This window comes from Gymnogyps californianus, unplaced genomic scaffold, assembly GCF_018139145.2.
Source record: "Gymnogyps californianus isolate 813 unplaced genomic scaffold, ASM1813914v2 HiC_scaffold_49, whole genome shotgun sequence".
NCBI classification, from domain to species: Eukaryota; Metazoa; Chordata; class Aves; order Accipitriformes; family Cathartidae; genus Gymnogyps; species Gymnogyps californianus.
Window position 1 is genome coordinate 95,460 of NW_026114389.1, and position 18,752 is coordinate 114,211.

Here is an 18,752-nt window from a genome sequence, read left to right on the forward strand (position 1 = left end):
GCTGCGGTGCTGCCGCGGGGGAGAGGCCGCCCCGGCAGCGCTTTGCTCCAGCGAGTTCTGCTCAGAGACCGTTAAGGGCCCCGGAGAACGTTGGGGGCAAAAAGCCCGCCCTGGGGAGTCTGGGAGAGCACGAGCGGGAGGAAGCAGTCCCTGACACCGGAGGGTCGGGGGGGGGCACGGGGACACCGGGGCAAGAAGGCTGCGCCCGCAGTGACACCAGACAAGCTCCATCGCACAGGGAAGCCACCTCAACAGCTGGAGCTTCCTCCTCAAAGCTCCAGCTTCAGCCCTTGACTGCCACTGCAGCAGGAGGTCCGACCTAGTACGAAAACCAAGCGTGTATAGCTGGAATGACCGCATCTTTTTCCCCCTGCGTTGCAGCACGAGCGGGACAGGCTGCAAGCAGTGACAGAAAAACCCGTAGGGGAGAGAAAACTTCAAATTCACAGGACAACGTCCTCCGTGAAGTAAGCTTTATTTCAGGAAGAGCTCATGAAGAAATCCGACAAACAGGGCTCAGGCCCCTCTGCCCAGACTCGTCTAGTACACGAATTCACTCACTCACCACTCCAGTCACGAGCTTTCATAACTCACAACCTGTAACACTGAATTTGTGCACTTAGGAGCAAAAAAAATAGCCAGGGTGAGACTGCTCATGCTTCCTCCTCTGTCATGGCGCAGGCGTCCCCTGTATCACACTGGGAAGCCCGAAAGCCTCGGCAGTCCGGCTGCTGTTGGACCCGCTTCAAAGGCTTTTGGGGTAAGCTGATGTTTGATACCTTCCAGCTTGGAAGTCTGGTCTCTACCATTTCCAAAAGTCAGCTTCAGACAATCCTGCCAGACAAAGATGATGGCTGCAGGAGACAGCCAGCTGCAGGGGATAACGGCTGCATCGTGGCCCTTCAGCTCTTTCTGGCCACCTGGGCTGCCTACCTGGTGCTCTCCCTTTAACCTAATGGTGCTGCTCCCAGCACACAGCAGGCCTGAGCATGAGCTGGGTTAGCCAAAATCCGAGCAGGAGCTGAGGGAACAGTCACACTCCACCCCTTGGCAGAGTCAAACACCTAGCAAACCCATTGCTTCGGTGAGCGGAGGTACCGTTCCTCCTCTTGCCTCGCCTCCAGGGATCCGAGGCAGTGCCAGAGCTTAGAGCCTTCAGGCAGTCGTTAGTCTGGTATTGCTGTTCCGCGCTAATCACGATCCCAGTATCGGACCGAGTCAGAGACCTAAGCGCTGTAGGGCATTGGTTTTATCCGTGTGAGAATGTACATTCCAGCTGCTGAACCCTGCTGCATCCTTTGACAGCGGCAGTGGCAGTAGCAGCAGCGGCCAGACTTCTCTTCCATCTGCTTTCATGGGTCTGGTACGCCCTGGTCTCCCTGAGGACGGGAATCTTCGCAGGTGGTCAGGGCAAAATGCCTGGAAGATTCAGGTGAGTCAAGCCCATGAGGCTCCGCTCTGGCAAGGGAGCCGAGAATACTGCTGAAGCCATCGAGCTGTGTCTTAAGGGTGTTTCCAGCAGGAAGCCTCAGCGTCGGAAGTTCTGTTGCTACAGCTAACTGATTGAACCCCTTCCCCTCGTGACTGCCGTGTCTGCCTGCGCCGTGGACCTACTTCAGCAGTTCAGCAGGAAAAGGAAGGTGCTCTGCCCAAAGACTAGTCCTCAGCTGGCTGGCTGGGGCACTCCTCTGGGTCTGGGAAAGAGCGGAACTGGACCTGGATCGCCCACTTCCTGGGATCTTCCACTTCTCTCAGATTCTTCCACTTCTCTCAGCAGCAGACGGCCACTTCTCCCACTCCTACCTCTGGGTTACCTGCCAGAGCGTGGGAGGGTTTTTCAGGCTTCCAAGCCCCGTTTCACAAAGGTGCCCTCATTATTTCAGAGAGAAGGTCAGCTCTGTCCCTCTCTCCACTGGTGGTGTTCCCTCGCCTACGCATATTGTTTGCCGTGAAGTCCCCTTGACGCCCGGCTTTCCGTGGGCACCGCTGGCTTCCGATTCAGCACTGCGCATTCCCCTGCCGGAGCTGGCTGCCTGAGTTTCAACATCTAGCCTGCTCTAGATGCTCAGCAGATTAGGGTCCCGCTTTTTATCTGGATTGGCTTTATGCTGACAGACCTTGGTGGTGGAATTCCAATGTACGCAGCAGGTTCCATAAGGCACAAAACTCCTTTAGGAATTGCTTCACGTTCATTGCGCCATTCACCTCCTTCAACTCCAGCTCCTCCCGGGCCCTCTCCAATCCGCCGTCACTCTTCCAACATCTTCTTGACATCTTCAGTGCCTGGTAAAATTATGGAGAAGGTTATCCTGGGAGTTACTGAAAAACCCTTGAGAGACAATGTGTCATGGTTTAACCCCAGTCAGCAACTCAGCACCACGCAGCCGTTTCCCCTCCCCCTCCAGTGGGGTAAGGAGGAGAAAAGCAAAGGAAAAAAAAGTAAAACTCGTGGGTTGAGATAACAGTTTAATAACTAAAGTAAAATATAATACTAACAATAGTAATAATGAAATATAATACTAATAGTAATGAAAAGGAATGCAATAAAAAAAAGGAACGGGGGGGGGAGGCAAAAACCAGTGATGCACAGTGCAATTGCTCACCACCCGCTGACCGATGCCCAGTTAGTTCCCCCAGCCCGCGATCCGCGCCTCCCGGCCAACTCCCCCCAGTTTATATACTGGGCATGACGTTCCATGGTATGGAATACCCCTTTGGCTAGTTGGGGTCAGCTGCCCCGGCCATGCTCCCTCCCAGCTCCTTGCACACCGGCTTGCTGGCAGAGCATGGGGAACTGAAAAGTCCTTGGCTTAAGATAAGCGCTACTTAGCAACAACTAAAACATCAGCGTGTTATCAACATCATTCTCACACTAAATCCAAAACACAGCACTGTACCAGCTACTAAAAAGAAAAGTTAACTCTGTCGCAGACGAAACCAGGACACAATGCAGTCATCGGTCACAGCCAGCACGGGGTCACGAGGGCAAGTCCTGCTTAACTCAGGTAATTTCCTTTTAGGAGAAGGTCACCCATCTAGCTGAGCAAGGGAAGCCAGCAGATGCGGGGGTTTGGGATTTTAGCACAGCTTTTGCTAAAAAGCTGGAAGAGATCTGCGGGTCTGGGTTGACGACCACATCGAACAGGAGTCAACAGCGCGCCCTGGCAGCCAAAAGGGCCAGGACCCGGAAAGAAGAAAGACGTTCCACGCCAGCTACAACACGCAGACAAGCTCTAGCAAATGCCCGAGTAAGTAACCAGGCTGGATCAGCGTGGGTGCTGCTGTAGGTGCTGGCAAGACGGGTATGCTCTATAAATCTAGCCTTCCCATTAAAAAAGACTTTGAGGAAATCAGTCTGAACCGAGACCCATTGTATCAGACTTCTGCTTGCTGCACCAATTTCCTTCTCCATCTTGATACTGGATTCAAACGCTTCAGGCAGTATCAGAAAAACCCCAGTCCCTTTCAGACGGTCACACGGAGAGGAAGGGCATCTGGGAGCGCCTCTTCCTCTCCACCCACTGGGAAGGGGCTTGGATGGCTTTCAGGCATTCGCCCTGCTGTGCCTAAGCGAGGATGGAATTCTAAGCTACGCAAAATGGCAAAATCAACGGAGGGTGAACAAAATGGACTGAAGCGTCTCTTACCTGTGTTTCTCTGCCAGCTTCACCATCAGCGGGCGAAAGTTCCCATAGCACAAAGACACCAGGCAGACCCTGGTCTCCCAGTAGCCCGTCGGCTCTCTTCTCATGTCGTGTGACTGAAAACTGGTCAGTCCTTACCACCTGGCAGGAAACAAACACAGCAAACATCAGAGGTCCTCGGGGCACAAAGATTACCGTGGTATACGGATACTGAAGAAATAAGTCTGGGGTCATGTACGGTTTGGGTAATGCATTTGTAGTGGGTTGACCCTGGCCGGATGCCAGGTGCCCACCAAAGCCGCTCTATCACTCCCCCTCCACAACTGGACAGGGGGAGAAAATAAAATGAAAGGCTCGTGGGTCGAGATAAGGACAGGGAGATCACTCAGCAATTACCTTCACGGGCAAACAGACTCGACTTAGGGAAAAATTAGTTTAATTTATTGCTAGTCAAATTAGAGCAGGATAATGAGAAATAAAACCAAATCTTAAAACACCTTCCCCCCACCCCTCCCTTCTTCCTGGGCTTAACTTTACTCCTTATTTTCTCTACTACCTCCCCCCCCCCCGAGCGGCGCAGGGGGACGGGGAAGGGGGGTTTGGGTCAGTTCATCACACGTTGTTTCTGCCGCTCCTTCCTCCTCAGGGGGAGGACTCCTCACACTCTTCCCCTGCTCCAGCGTGGGGTCCCTTCCACGGGAGACAGTCCTTCACGAACTTCTCCAACGTGAGTCCTTCCCACGGGCTACAGTTCTTCACGAACTGCTCCAGCATGGGTCCCATCCACAGGGTGCAGTCCTTCAGGAGCAGACTGCTCCAGCATGGGTCCCCCGCGGGGTCACAAGTCCTGCCAGCAAACCTGCTTCAGCGTGGGCTCCTCTCTCCACGGGGCCACGGTCCGTAGGTCCTGCCAGGAGCCTGCTCCAGCGCGGGCTTCCCACGGGGTCACAGCGTCCTTCAGGCATCCACCTGCTCCGGCGTGGGGTCCTCCACGGGCTGCAGGTGGATATCTGCTCCCCCGTGGACCTCCATGGGCTGCAGGGGGACAGCCTGCCTCACCATGGTCTTCACCACAGGCTGCAGGGGAATCTCTCTCTCTGCTCTGGCGCCTGGAGCACCTCCTCCCCCTCCTTCTCCACTGACCTTGGTGTCTGCGGAGCTGTTTCTCTCACATCTTCTCACTCCGCTCTCTCTCGCTGCAACTGCAACTCCCCTGTAACTTTTTTTTGCGTTTCTTAAATATGTTATCACAGAGGCGCTACCACTGTTACTGATTGGCTCGGCCTTGGCCAGCGGCGGGTCCGTCCTGGAACCCTCTAGCATTAACTTTATCAGACATAGAGGAAGCTTCTAGCAGCTTCTCACAGAAGCCACCCTATAGCCCCCCCCCGCTACCAAAACCTTCCCACGCAAACCCAATACAGCATTTTTCCGAGAAAGTTTGAGATGTTAGGGGCTTGATTTTTTATCAAAAACCCTCAGGCCATTTAGAATGCCAAGCTCACGGGCTAAGTTTTGGGGGAAAAGGGAAATCACGTGTTACGAATAACTAGGAAAGCAAGAGAGAACAGAAGGAAGAAAATCATTACGCCACTGCCTACATCACGCTTAGCCAGGACCTTAATCCTGGGTGCAGCCTGGTGCCTCCAGACAGAGCTGAACTGAAAGAGGTTCAGAGAAATGCAGCAAGGAAGCTCAGGGCTTGAAAGGCTCCCACAAAGGACCATCGGAGTAAGCCGGGACTCGTCAGCGGGGGAAAGACACGGCCTGCAGGCTGGCACAGGAAAGGTCTACGACATCCTGAGAGGCAGGGAGAGAGCGGGCAGCGACCGTTCACTCTTGCCCAGCAGAGGAACACGGGCCATCAGATACAGCCAGTGGGAGCAAGCACACGAGGGGAGGTGTTCGTTCTTACAGCAGAGCAGACCTGCTGAACGCCTTGCAAAAGGGTGTTGTAAATGCAAAACGTTCACCTGAGTTCACGGTGAGATGGGAAAAGTACCTGAAAGAGAGCCACTGAGGGATCTCAACAGACCGTAACGGACTCGGGAGATCCCACGAGCTGACAAACAGTTGCATATAGAGAAAAGAATTAGGAGCCTTTATTCCTCATTATTTAACGTGACAGAATTCCCAGAAAGCGGAAAGCTCCTCTGCCCATCATCCCTCCTCCTGCTCCTTTTCACTGTCCTCAAAACACCGATATTCCTAACTCTGCCTCCAAAAGGTCTGCAGTAACTACATAGTCCTTTCTGGTTTTCGCCTGTGTTTTCCCCAGTGTAAGCCCTTCATTTCTCAGTTCAGATTTGCAGGAATTCAGGGGCAGAGAGACCTATCCTGACCTCACCCCCTCCTCTCCGTACACAAAGTACTGGCTCTCAGGACAGCCAGCTTGCATTCATGCCTGTTACAGAGAACAGATGCAATGCAGAGATGCGTCTCGTTAACTTGGATACATGCTGTGAAATTGTAAATCCTAGCTGTAGTAAGGTTGCTGTTGTCATGCTAGTGTAAGCACACAAAGCAAGTTCTGCGGGAAGAAGCAAAATATTTCATTGGAACAACTAATATTGTGGGGAAAAACAGGCAAGGTTTTTGCACAAAAGTGTTTCTTCATTTAATCTTTAGAAACTGTGCTCAAAAGCTTGCTAGTTTTTCTCCAAATACACTAGCTACTCTCACAAAGCACATTCACATTCTCCCCTGACCTTTGCCTCAGTGGTACAGGTTAAACTGGAATGAGTGATGGAAGGGGGAAAAAAATCAGGCTGAAACTAAAGCTCTTTCGGAAACCTTTACTACAAACTTCACGCTTCAAAAACTTGATCAAGGGAACTGCAAACATTCCATTAAACAACAAATCTTTTTAATCAAGTTCCTGTTAAAGATACGAGGCATAAACTACCACTATTGCTCTGGCCACTGTGCATTTATATAGATACTTGAGGAAGTCCCTTACAACTTACATGTTACTCTAAAAGTTCTAATTGCTTTGAAATTCTCCTGAGGCATTCTCCAAGCTATCCCTTCCAGAGATACTGATATTCAGCTCCTGGGCTGAACACCTCACTGGAGGCTGTTTTACAGCAGAGCAGCAAAGTTTTGTAGAACAAGTGAGACTGTTTCTGGGCAGGCTCTCCTTCTCCTCCAAGTTCTTCCACACCCATGTGGCAGCACCAACAGAAACCATTTTGCTATTGGTTCATGATGGTTCTAAACCTCTATAACAAAACTTCAACAATGTCCTCCCCACTGAAGCACTCCTGTCACTATTATGGATAACAATGCAAAGATACTAAAAGAAAATGGTCAGGTACACTTGGAAGCTCAAGGCCACAATAAACAGCAAAAGAAAATACCATGTACACGAGACTGTTGGAAACTTTTGCCTGGGGCAAAGTGGAAATTTCCAGCTACCTGCAGGAGACAGTAATCTTTCATTAAAAGGTCTGAACCTATAGAAATAAAGCAGTTGTACTAGTGCTTGGATTTGTAAATGTTTGTTTAAAGAAGATAGACACCAAGCAACTCATTTTCATAGGTGACAATATCAGCAGATATTGTCCCAACAGGGGGATGAATTTCCCCTGTGCCTCACAGGCAGTCATGTTGAAAGCCATAATTACATACTGATGTTGATAATAACTGTTTATGCAAATTATTTTAGTGGACATATAAATGGGAAGAAAGAGGAATTAACCCTACTGTGAGGGAACTGACTGTTGCTGCAGGAAATACAAAACAGTATCACAGAAAAGGAATGGAGAAAGTAACTGAGACGGAAAGTGAGCAGGGTAAAAAAACCCTTGATACAAGAAACAACAGTGATCCTATGTATAGACCCATGAAAATAAGGTGCGTGCAAAAATAAAGCACTAAACCAACAAAACAAAACAAGGCAAAAACCCAAAAAGAAAAAGGTTGTTAAAACTTCATCCTGGAATTTGAAAGGGATATGGATATTAGGTGCCAGTCCTCCCTGACACTTACTAGCATCATACACACTCTCCCCTGGAAGATCGGAATGTCCCAAGCTCACGTGCTACATTACACATTCAACGCCTGTGCAAGCCTGTTGCTTGTGTTACCTGCAGACCTGATGAGAATGGAGATGTGCAATATTCCAAGTGCGTAACAACGGCCCCCAGAAACTCCTCCTGTGACACCCACCCTGGGACCCTCGCTACCTCCAGCATGCCCCTTCGAATCTTTCCTGCTCATCACACTTTGTGAGAGAGGGTCCCCGAACGGTTCGGTACCCACAATGATGCTCAAATCACAACGTCTGGCTTCGTGAGTAAAAGCTTTCCTTTCCAGAAACAAAGAAGGTGGTCTCCAGGAAAAGTACACCAAGACGTAAAAAAATCCAGAGTTTGCATTAAAAAAAAAAGAATTAGCCTGGGCCTGACTTCTAGAAGGTACTTGGGGACGTAACCTGCATGTCCAAGTGTTCCGGGTTTGGTAACCCGCCAAATGACAGGCTAGTTACCTGGTACATCTCGGACTACGTTTTCACACACCAGTTGCAAAAACCACCTCTCTGAGCGTTTTCAGCTTTGACAGCCAACTCCAATAGCCTTGCTTCCACTGTTTTTCTACAGAAGAGAACATCTCACTCTCTCCAGCACCTCTGCTGGCAAGTTGGTGGTTGCTCTTATCTCCAGCATCCGCTGGTGCTCTCTGTTTTAAGACTAGAAGGCCAGGCGGGACAACCTCCCCTCAAAGAAGCTGCCTCTCCTCCTCCAGAAACCTCGGCAAGAAGACTCGCCAGCTAGACGGTACGAAAAGCTAAGCTTCTCCAGCCGGCATGCTTCCGACCAGCCCACACAACGAAACGGAGAATTAGCCCCTTCCCACCGCTCTTCCTGACTCTCCTACTGAACCCCTTTACGGGCACAAGCACCTTGCTGGGCCCCGGGGTTATTTATTATATTACGCTCCTGGGAACACCTACAGCTGGCAAAGGAGAGGAACGCCCCGACTCTGCCTTTTCACAGGCACCACCATCACGCAGCAGGTTCACAGCAAAACCCGTCTCTCACCTTGCTGACCTCCAGGAAACCATACACTTGGCAGCCCTCCTTCTTCTGCTCTTGCATTTTCTGGCTAAACCCTTCCCTCTTGCGCTGCTCTATGCTATCTGGGTTCTTGAAGGCCCAGCCTCGCCGCCTGTATGCTTCTCTGGCATCGCCACAACTATTACAACACCTGCAAAAGCACGAGCACCATCTTACCATCTCTATCGCTAGAAAGAGAGGCTCCAGCTCAGGACTTGAATCCTTGGCGGATTCTTTGCTTCTTCAACAAAGCAACAAAGCAAACATCAGGGACTGGACCTTGAAAGGTGGCCTAATGCTCCTGAAGGAGCTCGAGCTTCTTGAGGTGCTTTTTGAGATTTTGGCATGAGGATGCAAGCTGTTTGCATGCAGTTCCTGAGTCTGAAGAGGGCTCTGCCCGTCCGTTTAGACAGTCAGATCACTCCTGGGCAAAGAAATTTGCTACAAAAACCACATCATTGTCCCCCAGCTCTGAGCAGTTTGGAACTTTCCCGTGTGAACAAAGCATCTGCCTGTTTCTACTCCTCCTCTCCTCTGTTTTTAGGCCAAGACTGTCAAAACGGGAGGGACGGTTAATGGCAAACTTTCTTCATTACTCCTCTACCTCTGGATAACACCTTGGTCACCACAAAAAACAGGTTTCTGTTTTCTGCAGCTTCCAAAGGCATACCAAACCCACAACAGTTCTCATCATTCTCTGAACACGTGCCCAGCATTTCATTGCACAGACCTTCACAGACATTTGGAAAAAAAAAGTGCATGCAACAGAACAGTATGAATTCAAGTGCTAAGAAGATACAAAAAGGTGTAAAGGTTACCGAACGTCCTCTGACTCCGCCCCACAACAGCTCTCGCAGCCATCAGCATCCAAAGAGTTTGGATCAAACACTTCTTCTTTCCCCAGCTCTAAGAGAAAAGAGGATTCAAAGTGATGAGACATGTCTAGAAACGCTATCTTGTACGCGTTTTGCTCTACACACAATGCACAATGTGTTCTACACACGAATGCAACGATTTTGTGTTGGAACTTGTGCATCCTGCACCCAAAGCCCACCTGAAATGGTATGCATAGAGCCTGCTGAGGTGTGAAATAACACCAATTAACAGAGTAGCATTCGTCATCTCAAGAACAGCCTCCAGAGAAAGAACCGGCTATCTGTAAGCCTTCCTGGAGCGTCCATCAGACGTTACTTGCATAAAGGCTTTGTTAGAATGTTGTCTGAAGCAGACCCAGTCAGTACACTGTGACGGATACTGGACCTGTTACACAAAATGGTAAATAGTTGTCGTCCCCAGACACTAAATTTGTAATGTCACAACCTGCGAATACAGAAAGGCTGCTCAGTGACACAGCAGTAAGAACGCTATCACCACATTCCCATGACAACTGGAGAAACCCTCACAGGAGAAACCTACTGATTGTTCAGCTCTTGGCTTAGTTTAGCCTTTCAACTTCAACAACAGAAAAGTTAAATCCGAGTGATGACAACTCAACAAATTTCGTTTATGCTGATCCACAGAACTACACTGTCTCCCAGTAAAGGTAATAAGGAGCTCATGTTTTGGAAAAGTCAGGACAGTATTACTGTTAGACTGCAGCACTTTGCCAGAATCGTTTCTGGTTTGTATTGAAGTACAAGGATGAGTCATAACATGCAAATACTGTAGAGGAGATGTTTATGGAGCCAAGGACCGCTTACTACAACTTCTAACTGATACATCAACTAAAATATGTTTATCAGGTATGCACACACACACAAAGTAAACGTAGTAAGGTGCAAGTTTAGGCTTAAGGGTCGAGTCACCAGTCAGCCAGGGAAAATACAGACTCTTTCAGCCAGGGGGATAAGAACGTGCCAGACTGGAAGAGTGCGTATGGCTGGGGCCAAGTGACGTACAGGGAACAAGATGCACACTGCAGCACCCTAAATGCGGGGTTTGGTTCGGTGTACAAGGAGGACTGTTTCCAGCTGCCACAGAAGCTGTTACGCTGAAATGTAATCCACTTCCCCCTGCAGCATCAGCACAGTTCCTTGCGATCCCTCTTCACAAAGGAGACTGCCAAGGTCTGTGGTCTCGGCCTGCTATCGAAGCACCTCGGCGCAGGGCGGCTCTCGGGGGAGGGCAGCCCGCTCCCGTCGTCAAGGCCACCGGCTGGGGGAAAGAAAAAACCCCAAACCCATCTGCGGCGGGTGAAGCTGCTGCGGGGGCAGCCCGGAGGGGGCGGCGGAGGAGGCGGCGGCTCGGCGGGGGTGCGCAGCCACGGCAGGCCGCCCCGGCCCGCAGGGCCGCCTCTCCGCCGGGGCACGGCGGCAGGAGGCAGCACGGCGCGGCCGCGCCCCCCCCGCCGCCGCTCCTCACCTCCTTGGGGAGGTAGTACTGCAGCTCCGAGAAGAAAAGCAGCACCACGATGAGCCCGCTGACAGCCGTCACTGCCGGGGAGACGAGAGCCGCCCTCAGCCCCGCCGATCGCGGCCGCACGCCCGCCTCGCCCGCCTCGCCTCCGCCGCGCCTCCGCGCCTCAGCCTCCCCTCAGCCGCCGCCTCAGCCTCCGCCTCCCCTCAGCCCGCACGCCGCCGCCTCCCGCCGCCCAGCGCCGGCCCGCAAGGCCCCCCCGGCCGGCCGCCGCCCCACGGCGAGGCCCGGGCCCGCCCGCCGGCCCCCGGCCGCCCTCACCCCGCCCGCTCACCCAGCGCGCCCCCGCACGTCTTGACCCGAAAGTCTTCCAGGGGCTTGGGGAAGGCATCGAACCGCTTCAGCCGCCACAGCGAGGCCATGGCGCCGCGCGGCCCGGAACCAAACCCGCCTGCCGGGGCCGGGCCGGCACCGCCCCCGGGCCCGCCCGGCAGCGCGGCCCGAAGCCGGCCGAGGGGGCTGGCGGGGAGGGGCTGGCGCTCCCGGTCGCCTCCGGGCCGGGAAGCTCCTCGCTGCCGCCTCGCCCTCCTCTGGCCCGCCCTGCCAACGGCCCCCGGGCCTCGGAAGGACGCCCGAGAGACGCGGACTGGGCCGAGATCGGTTAGCTGGAGAGGGCTCGACCCCGAGGCCAAGCTGCTGGCAGGGAGCGGCTTTCACTGGCTTTCGCGCCCTCCCCAGCCCATCCGCTGCCTCCCTCTTTGACAGGCCTGCAGTTGGTTACTAACGCCCTTCGGAGAACAGCCGGGCTGCCCCTCAGGCTGGCTGTCGCGGCGACAGAGCTGAGAGCAAAGCGGCTCGGCAGAGTACCGCCGCTTTTTGTGCTGAGGGAAGGAGGGAGGGAGGGAGGGAGGGGATGAGGGAAGGAAAAATCCCACTCTCGTGCCCCACCTTCGATCCCTGGCGTGTACTCTTCCCCCTTCGCTTTGAGAACACCTCCATTTCCCCCTCTCCTCACAGGGAACGGCCACGAACTCAGCAGCTTCAATCCTACGACACCTCCCAATAGCTGACTTGCGCAAGTAAAAGAACAGCATCCTCTTTTCCTAAGCCACCTATTTACCCACCCCTTGCTTTTTCCTACTGAAAAAGTGCGGTCCTGCACAATTCCTTTTATTCAAAAAAACTTTAAAAACCACCGTCACCAGGAGATGCTTGCAAAGGCAAAGAGAACAAACGCAGCCCGTTTCCCACAGCAAAACGTAATGCATTCCTGGGAAGGGCACGAGACAGGAACCCCGTGATGCTGCAGCTGCTCCTCTACAGGAAAAGAAGGCTCAGAGAGGCTGAGCCAGCTTCCGAGTCTCTGCCTCCAGAACAGCAGCTTCGGGCTCCCTGACCACAGCTGCTAAGGAGCAAGACAGCTCTCGGTGAAGGTCTGACAGCTCCTGGCTGGTCTTTGCACAGCACTCAATGTAGTCCTGCTTGCATTTGCGTTCTTGCGCCAGCTGCGTCTGCAGAAGGGACACCTGAAAGAGGCGAAAGGCCGAGCTCAGACAAGCCCACGCTGTTAGGACCATCCGCAGCTCCACGGTTCCGGCTGTCAGGGAAGACGCACCCTCTAACTCCAGCCCTGACAAACGCTTTGTCCCACTTGGGGAATGGGCACTAACAGGTTCCCAGAGTCACCCTGAACTGACCTGAGACTATCAACAATTCAAGCCTCTTTCCGGCATACCATTCACACGTACACCACCGAGACATTCCACGTATATGAAAGACAGAGGTTCCTACAGGATTTAGTAACCCAGCTCGTTTTTTTCAAAGGAGAGATCTGGGCTACTGCCGCCTCGGTTCCACACGCTTTGTCCTCGGCAGGAGCACCACTGGTTACACAAGGTACTGAAGAGCTGTTCTGTTATGATCTAGTTGCAAAACTTGACAGCTAGCACACGAAAAGGGAGGTTTTCTCCTCCCTTCTTCCTCCCTTCAGAGCATTTCACAAATGAGCAGAGCAGAATTGGAGGAACCAAGCCCAGGGGGGAAACGAGCCTTAAAGGACTGCGGAGGCCTTGAAACTCCTCCAACTCTCTTCTTTCCTAGCAACACGGGGTTGTGCCTGCTGGGCTTTTTGGGGGCAGAGACCCAGCTGCTCTCACCTCCTCCCAGGTTTGCAGTGCAGTGCGGCCACAGCAGCTCTGGCATGTTGCCCTCTGCCTGCTTTGGGGTGGAGGAGATGCCAGCACTGGGAGCAGCGCTCAGGGCTTTGCTGTTTTGGGGAGCACAGCTCAGGTCAGAGGTTTTCCTCTCTTTTCCAAGTGACGTGTGCTTCGCCGAGGGCTGTGCTCCCCACGGGAATGCCATCCCCAACCTCAGGCTAGGAACATGAAAATACTCTTTCTTGGCAAGCGAACTCAAATAACAGAAGCAGTTCCTAAAGGAGGTTTATGGCTTATGGAACCTGCTGCCTTGGAATTACACCACCAAGGTCTGTCAACATAAAGCCAAACCAGATAAAAAGGGCGACCCTGATCTGCCAGAGCAGACTAGATGTTGAAACTCAGGCAGCCAGCCCCGGCAGGGGAATGCGCAGTGATATGATGCAAGCTCCACTGGTAATTGAGCCAAGGGAAAACAGGAGGAGTCAACCAGGTGAGTTGACAGCCTTAGAATACTCCCTCTTTTCCGGCGAGTTCCAGTTTTCTGCATTTCCTCCAATCCCTCTCCCACCTTTAGGCAAGCCAGAGACTAGACCTAGGTGAATGATGGTGTTTGGCCACGGCCAACAGATGGGTCTGACTGGGTATTTCCACCGCCTGGTGTACTCGCTCCCTGACAGCCAAACAAGCCTCGGGCTGTAGCAGCGTGCAGAGTTGTGCCCATGAGTACAGCCCCAGCAGCTTGTGATGAGAGCTTTCCTCCTCCTCACCTGGTTCTGCAACTCAGCTAATCGACGACTGCAGCGCGTGTGAGACTCCTCCTGTGAAGAAAACGCAAGGATTTGGTTTTGGCCTCCAGTCTGGCCAGGGCCATGGTCTATATTCGACTGCCGTTAGGTCTATACCGGGGGGCTGCTGCCACCGGGATTTGCCGTTGTTCCTCTGTATGGCCAGAGCCTCCTCCCACCAAGTAAGAGTCTGTTCTCACCTGTCGAGAAGCAGGCACCTTGTGCTGGTCGGAGAGAGAAAATCCGCACGCATCTGGCAGCGACCGACCACTACAGTATCTCTTCAGTCTCCTCCGTTCACGTTCCACCTGCACGTTGGATAGGAGAAAGGGTCACAGAAACCTGCCACCAAACAAGGAGCAAAAGGACCTCTGGACATCACGGCAAGGAGGTGTCTGCTCAGAGACCGTTAAGTGCACCAGAGAACGCCGGGGGCCAAAAGCACTCCAAGTAGACTACGGAAGAGAAAGAGCGAGAGGAAGCAGATCCTGACACAAGAGTGTCCGATGTGTGCGTATGGGGCCACTGGGGCAAGAAGGGTGGTACCGGAGTGAATGTGCATTTGTGAAGGCAGTGGGGTGCCAGGAGAGAGAGAAAATACGGACGTGTGTGTCCACAGGGGAGGTGGGAGAGGGAAGGAAACAAGCCGAGGACTCCAGAGCGCTGTCTGTGGAAAGGGGTTGTGTTCCAGAGGACCGTGAGGCTTTGCAGAGGCAGTGAAAGCCTGGTTTACCTGCTCAAGAGTCCTCCTGAGCTCAGCATTGAGTTGCTTCAGCTCAGTCTTCTCAACTTCCAGCCTTGCAACTGCTCGCTGCAGATGTTCCAGCCGCTGCGACAGGAGTCTCTTCTCCGAGAGCCACGAGAGCTGCTCCCCTTCTGCAGTAGCCTGCTGGGCATACAGAGAGGAGATTGTGTGAGCTGGTGCCCCAGAAAGGTTAGAAGGGCCACAATCAACAAGTCAGGGAGAGTACATCCTGAATGCGCAATGAAGCCTTTAACCTGATCAGGCAGCAGTACGAACTCCGTTAGTTTTAATACACCGGAAAAGCTGTACCTCAGAAATCTAAATCTCTGAAAGCATCCTCTAAGCACCATCAGGGCTGCTCTTCAGCCATCGCTACAAAATTGTACTTAGTTTGGTCAACTGTGCCCTGTCCTTTCCATGCCAAATCCTAACCACGACACGTTGGCTAAGCTTGCCTAGACAGGAGAGAACCAATTACCCGTCCCCAGCTTTTGGACCGGAGTGAATTTTAACAGCAAGCGCTGTAGTACTTTCAGTGGTTCTGGGCTTGACAGAAAACGTTCTAGCAGGTGAATGGCCTCTGGCCAGAGCTCTACAGACAGGCAAGCCTGCTGGCTGCAATCACGGTTTCTTCCATGGCCAAGCAGGTCATGGATCTATGGGAATATATATTCCCATATCTTTATGGGAAACAGCTTTAGAACCCTTTATAGACATTTGAGTTGACTGATGATCAGTCACAGTGCCTACCTGATGATGAAACCGGTCCGTGTCCCTCTCTGAAACCATACTCTGCAGGACGGCTACTTCTTCCCTCAACGTGCCATTGGCCATTTCACTCTTGGTAAGGGCGAGAGTCAGTGCTTGTGCCTTCTCTTTCCATTCCATTTCCCCGCTTTCAGTCTGCTTCAAAATAGCAATCGCACGCTCCAATTCTTCCCCCTTTGCCTTCCGCTCATCTTCCAGTTGTTGGGTTAGCTCCTTCTGCCTTTGCAAGAGACGGTCTCTCTCCTGGAGAACTCTCCTCTTCTCTGCTTCCTCTTCCTCCCATTTTCGGAGTTTCTGGATTTGTTTCTGTAGGGTCTCCCCTCCATCCTTCCATCGCAAAGCCGATGTTATTTGTTTCAGGAGTTCACTCTGCCTCCTAAGCTCTTGTTCTCTCCCTGCCAGAGTCTTCTCTAAATACCCGACTCTGTCTCTCTGGTACTTGATCTCTTCATCCTTCTTTGTCAGCGTCTGCTGAACGTGCCGGAGATCTTCCCGAAGAGCTCTTCTTTCCTCGTCTAACTCTTCTTGCTCACCTTGAGCCTTGGTCTCTTGTTCCCTCTCGTGCAAGGCTGCTTCTAGGAGCTTCTCTTGCTCTCTGTGATGTCCAACCTCTTCATTCTTCTTGGTTAGCCTGAGCTGGAGATTCTGCAAGGTCTTCAGGGATCTGATCTCCTGGTCTCTCTCTTCCAGGTCTTTGCTCATTTTGCTGACAGCAATCCTTTGTTCTTCTTGCTGCTTCTCCAGCTCCTGTATCTGTTCTTGCTGGGATTCAATCTTCTGGTTTTTCTCTCTTACGTCCTTAATAACCTGATCCAGAGCAGTTTTGTGCATTTCTTTCTGCTCTTCCAGCAGTCTCATCTGTTCCTGGTACACCTTCATTTCTCCCTCCCTCTCTGACAGGATGGCAGTCACATGAGTGAGATTCTCCTGCAAAGCTTTTCCCTGTGCTGCCTCTTTCTGGAGCACCTGGATTTTCTCCCGCTGCATTTCCAGTTCCTCATTTTTAATTTTTAGGAGAGACACTGTGGTGTGGAGTTCTTGTTCAAGGGAGTGATGCCTATCTGTTGCTGTAGTCGCTCGGGTCTCAGAGGCTGTGACCGACTCCTGAAGAAGTTTTATCTCCCATACCAGTTCTTCTTTAAGTGCTTGCAGTCTGTCCCGTTCCTGCTGCAAAACAGGGAGGAAAAGATTCAGTAATGCCGTCTGTGTATGTTTGCTTTTCGTACTCGATTGGAACTCCTGCTCCAGTGGCAGCCAAGTGCTGCCCCCCCTCTCCCTGCCTCTCGGGATGTTGCAGACCTTTCCCGCGCCACCCTTTAGGCTGCGTCTTTCCCAGCTTACTCAGCCAGTCCCACCTTCCTTTCTGCCCTTCTCTGAACCTCTTCTAGCTCTAGTGTGTTCTTTTGGGGAGGAGCTCCCAGAACTGCAGCCAAGATTTAAAGCCCAGACTAAGCATGATTTAGGCAGTGGCATGATGCTGTTCTCTCTGCTAGGGAGGAAGGGAAGAGAGAACCACCCCAACATTTGATTTCCCTTTTTTGGGGGTGCTGGGGCCTTTTCTGGACCTCTCCTGTGTAGAGTTTTCAGGGTACCATCCTCTAGAACCCCACTGTGCCCTCTGGAAGGAGTAATGGTCAGATCACAGTCTCTCATTCAGTGTTTGAAATCAGGACTAGTTTTCCCCTTGCTGGCACACATATTTAGCCAAATCAGCACTTTGGTTTCTCAAATGTCTGTATTTATTCCCCGCTGTCTGCTCTCAGATGGGCAACGTTGAACAGCTCTCCATCATTAGCAGACTTTGTCTTCTCACCCCTTTTTCCAGATCCAGATATTTAGAAATCTAAATATGGATTTGGACACAAATAATTGCCCAAGCTATGCAATGTAAATAGAGACAAGTTTGAAAATTACTTTGACTAAAGCTTCGAGGGCAGAAATCTTCAGAAGTGAGGAAAATAAACACCCTGAATCATCACGGAGTTTTCTGTGACTACGGCATCTTCCCTTACTTATTCAGAACACTGCAATTGGAAAGGTTAAACCAAAAAACAACCACTCTGTATCTTCTCAGATTTGGACTGAACCTGTACGAGACCACCCAAAATCAGCTCTCCACTGGAAGAAGTTGCTCCTTAGAATTATTAGCAGAAGGCCAAACAACATGTAAGAAATGGCCCTTCACGGCATCTGCCAGCCTCACCATGACATCCTTTCTTTGCTTCTCAGTGCTCTCCAGTTTCCTTTCCAAAGACGCCACCTCTTGATGTAGAGTCACAGCCTCCTTCTTTAGAGGCTCTTCAGAGGCTGCTAGCTGAGATGTCAACTCTTCCACCTCAAGTAAAACATAAACAAAGCAGTCAAAGACTACAGCTTGTCACTGTCAGCCATAGTACATACTGTGAGGAAAGGGAAAGAAGTTGTTGAAATTCCACCCTAGCACGAGAGTACCAGATTCACAATGGATACAGCCGACTTGTTTAAAAATCTCAGTGGGTCACCATGGTCATCTGAAAAACCACCTTAAAAACCAAGGCTAGCAGTAACAAGACCAGCAGAAATCCATGCTGATGATTGCTGGCAAACAGGCAAAAGCACTAGGCCATCTGTCCAGGGCGGCAGCTGAGATTCAGCTGGCCTGTAAGTCTCCTTCAGAGCAGCTGAGATGGAGACCACAGTATGGTGGCAGTCCGAGGGATCACCCCATCAGCCTGCTGCTCTGCCACGGAAAGGCACGACGTGGAGAGACGGCCTGTTTGATGACTGGAGTAGCTATTGCTGTTGCAGTCACCTGGTTTTGTAGAGCATCCCGCTGCTGAAGGAGGATATTCATTTCCTCTTTGACGGTTTGGATTTCTCCTTGTGCCTCTTCTCCACTGCCTCGATCTTGCTCTGAGTTTCCTGCAGCTCTGCTTGCAGCTCTGCCGTGATGTTCTGTAAACACAAATGGAGAGCAGGCTACTGGGACCTGCCATCAGGCCCAGCTTTTTCCTCTTTCTGTCTCAAAATCACATTCATTCAGCCACTTCTTTCTGCTTTGCTACCCAGCTCTGCTTCCACTGTAACCCTGCCTTCCTGTTGCGGATCTCTGGAGCTTCCCAGGCTCTGTGCTTTCAGTGCCTGCAGTAGTCCTTGCCTCCTCAGTCCCAGGACTTATGTTTTATGTCCTGGGTACTGCCCTTCACTCTGTTACCTGGCGCTCTCAGCCTCTCCCGCAGCTTACGTCCAGTTGCCAACGG

At 51.9% G+C, this 18,752-nt stretch overlaps 3 protein-coding genes across 6 annotated transcripts in view; all 3 read right to left on the reverse strand.

Annotated features, from left to right (window-relative positions):
• LOC127028923 (centrosome-associated protein CEP250-like) overlaps positions 1 to 10,952 on the reverse strand; it is a 95,612-nt gene extending 84,660 nt beyond the window's left edge. Inside the window, exon 1 of the mRNA XM_050914583.1 lies at positions 10,600 to 10,952. The gene's annotated coding sequence lies outside the window, so the exon portion shown is untranslated. The remainder of the gene's footprint in view (positions 1 to 10,599) is intronic.
• LOC127028935 (endoplasmic reticulum-Golgi intermediate compartment protein 3-like) lies at positions 6,857 to 11,499 on the reverse strand. The gene is made up of 4 exons (XM_050914600.1): positions 11,391 to 11,499; positions 9,520 to 9,607; positions 8,687 to 8,852; positions 6,857 to 7,061 (listed from the first exon to the last, which is right to left on the reverse strand). The coding sequence occupies exons 1-4, from the start codon at positions 11,476 to 11,478 to the stop codon at positions 6,972 to 6,974; spliced, it is 432 nt and encodes a 143-aa protein (XP_050770557.1). The 5' UTR covers positions 11,479 to 11,499; the 3' UTR covers positions 6,857 to 6,971.
• A 710-nt stretch (positions 11,500 to 12,209) lies between these two features.
• Positions 12,210 to 18,367, reverse strand: LOC127028925 (centrosome-associated protein CEP250-like). Of its 4 annotated transcripts, XM_050914591.1 has the most exons (7): positions 18,305 to 18,367; positions 17,717 to 17,848; positions 15,496 to 16,680; positions 14,734 to 14,889; positions 14,201 to 14,308; positions 13,983 to 14,033; positions 12,210 to 12,582 (listed from the first exon to the last, which is right to left on the reverse strand). In XM_050914591.1, exons 1-7 carry the CDS (start codon positions 18,344 to 18,346, stop codon positions 12,391 to 12,393), a joined length of 1,866 nt encoding a protein of 621 aa, XP_050770548.1. In that variant the 5' UTR covers positions 18,347 to 18,367; the 3' UTR covers positions 12,210 to 12,390. The 4 variants fall into 4 exon arrangements, with proteins under 4 accessions (XP_050770548.1, XP_050770547.1, XP_050770545.1 ...); XM_050914590.1 differs by lacking the exon at positions 12,210 to 12,582 and having other exon boundaries at positions 12,589 to 14,033; positions 15,496 to 16,677; XM_050914588.1 differs by lacking the exon at positions 12,210 to 12,582 and having other exon boundaries at positions 12,589 to 14,033; positions 14,734 to 14,886.
• Positions 18,368 to 18,752: the final 385 nt, after the last annotated feature.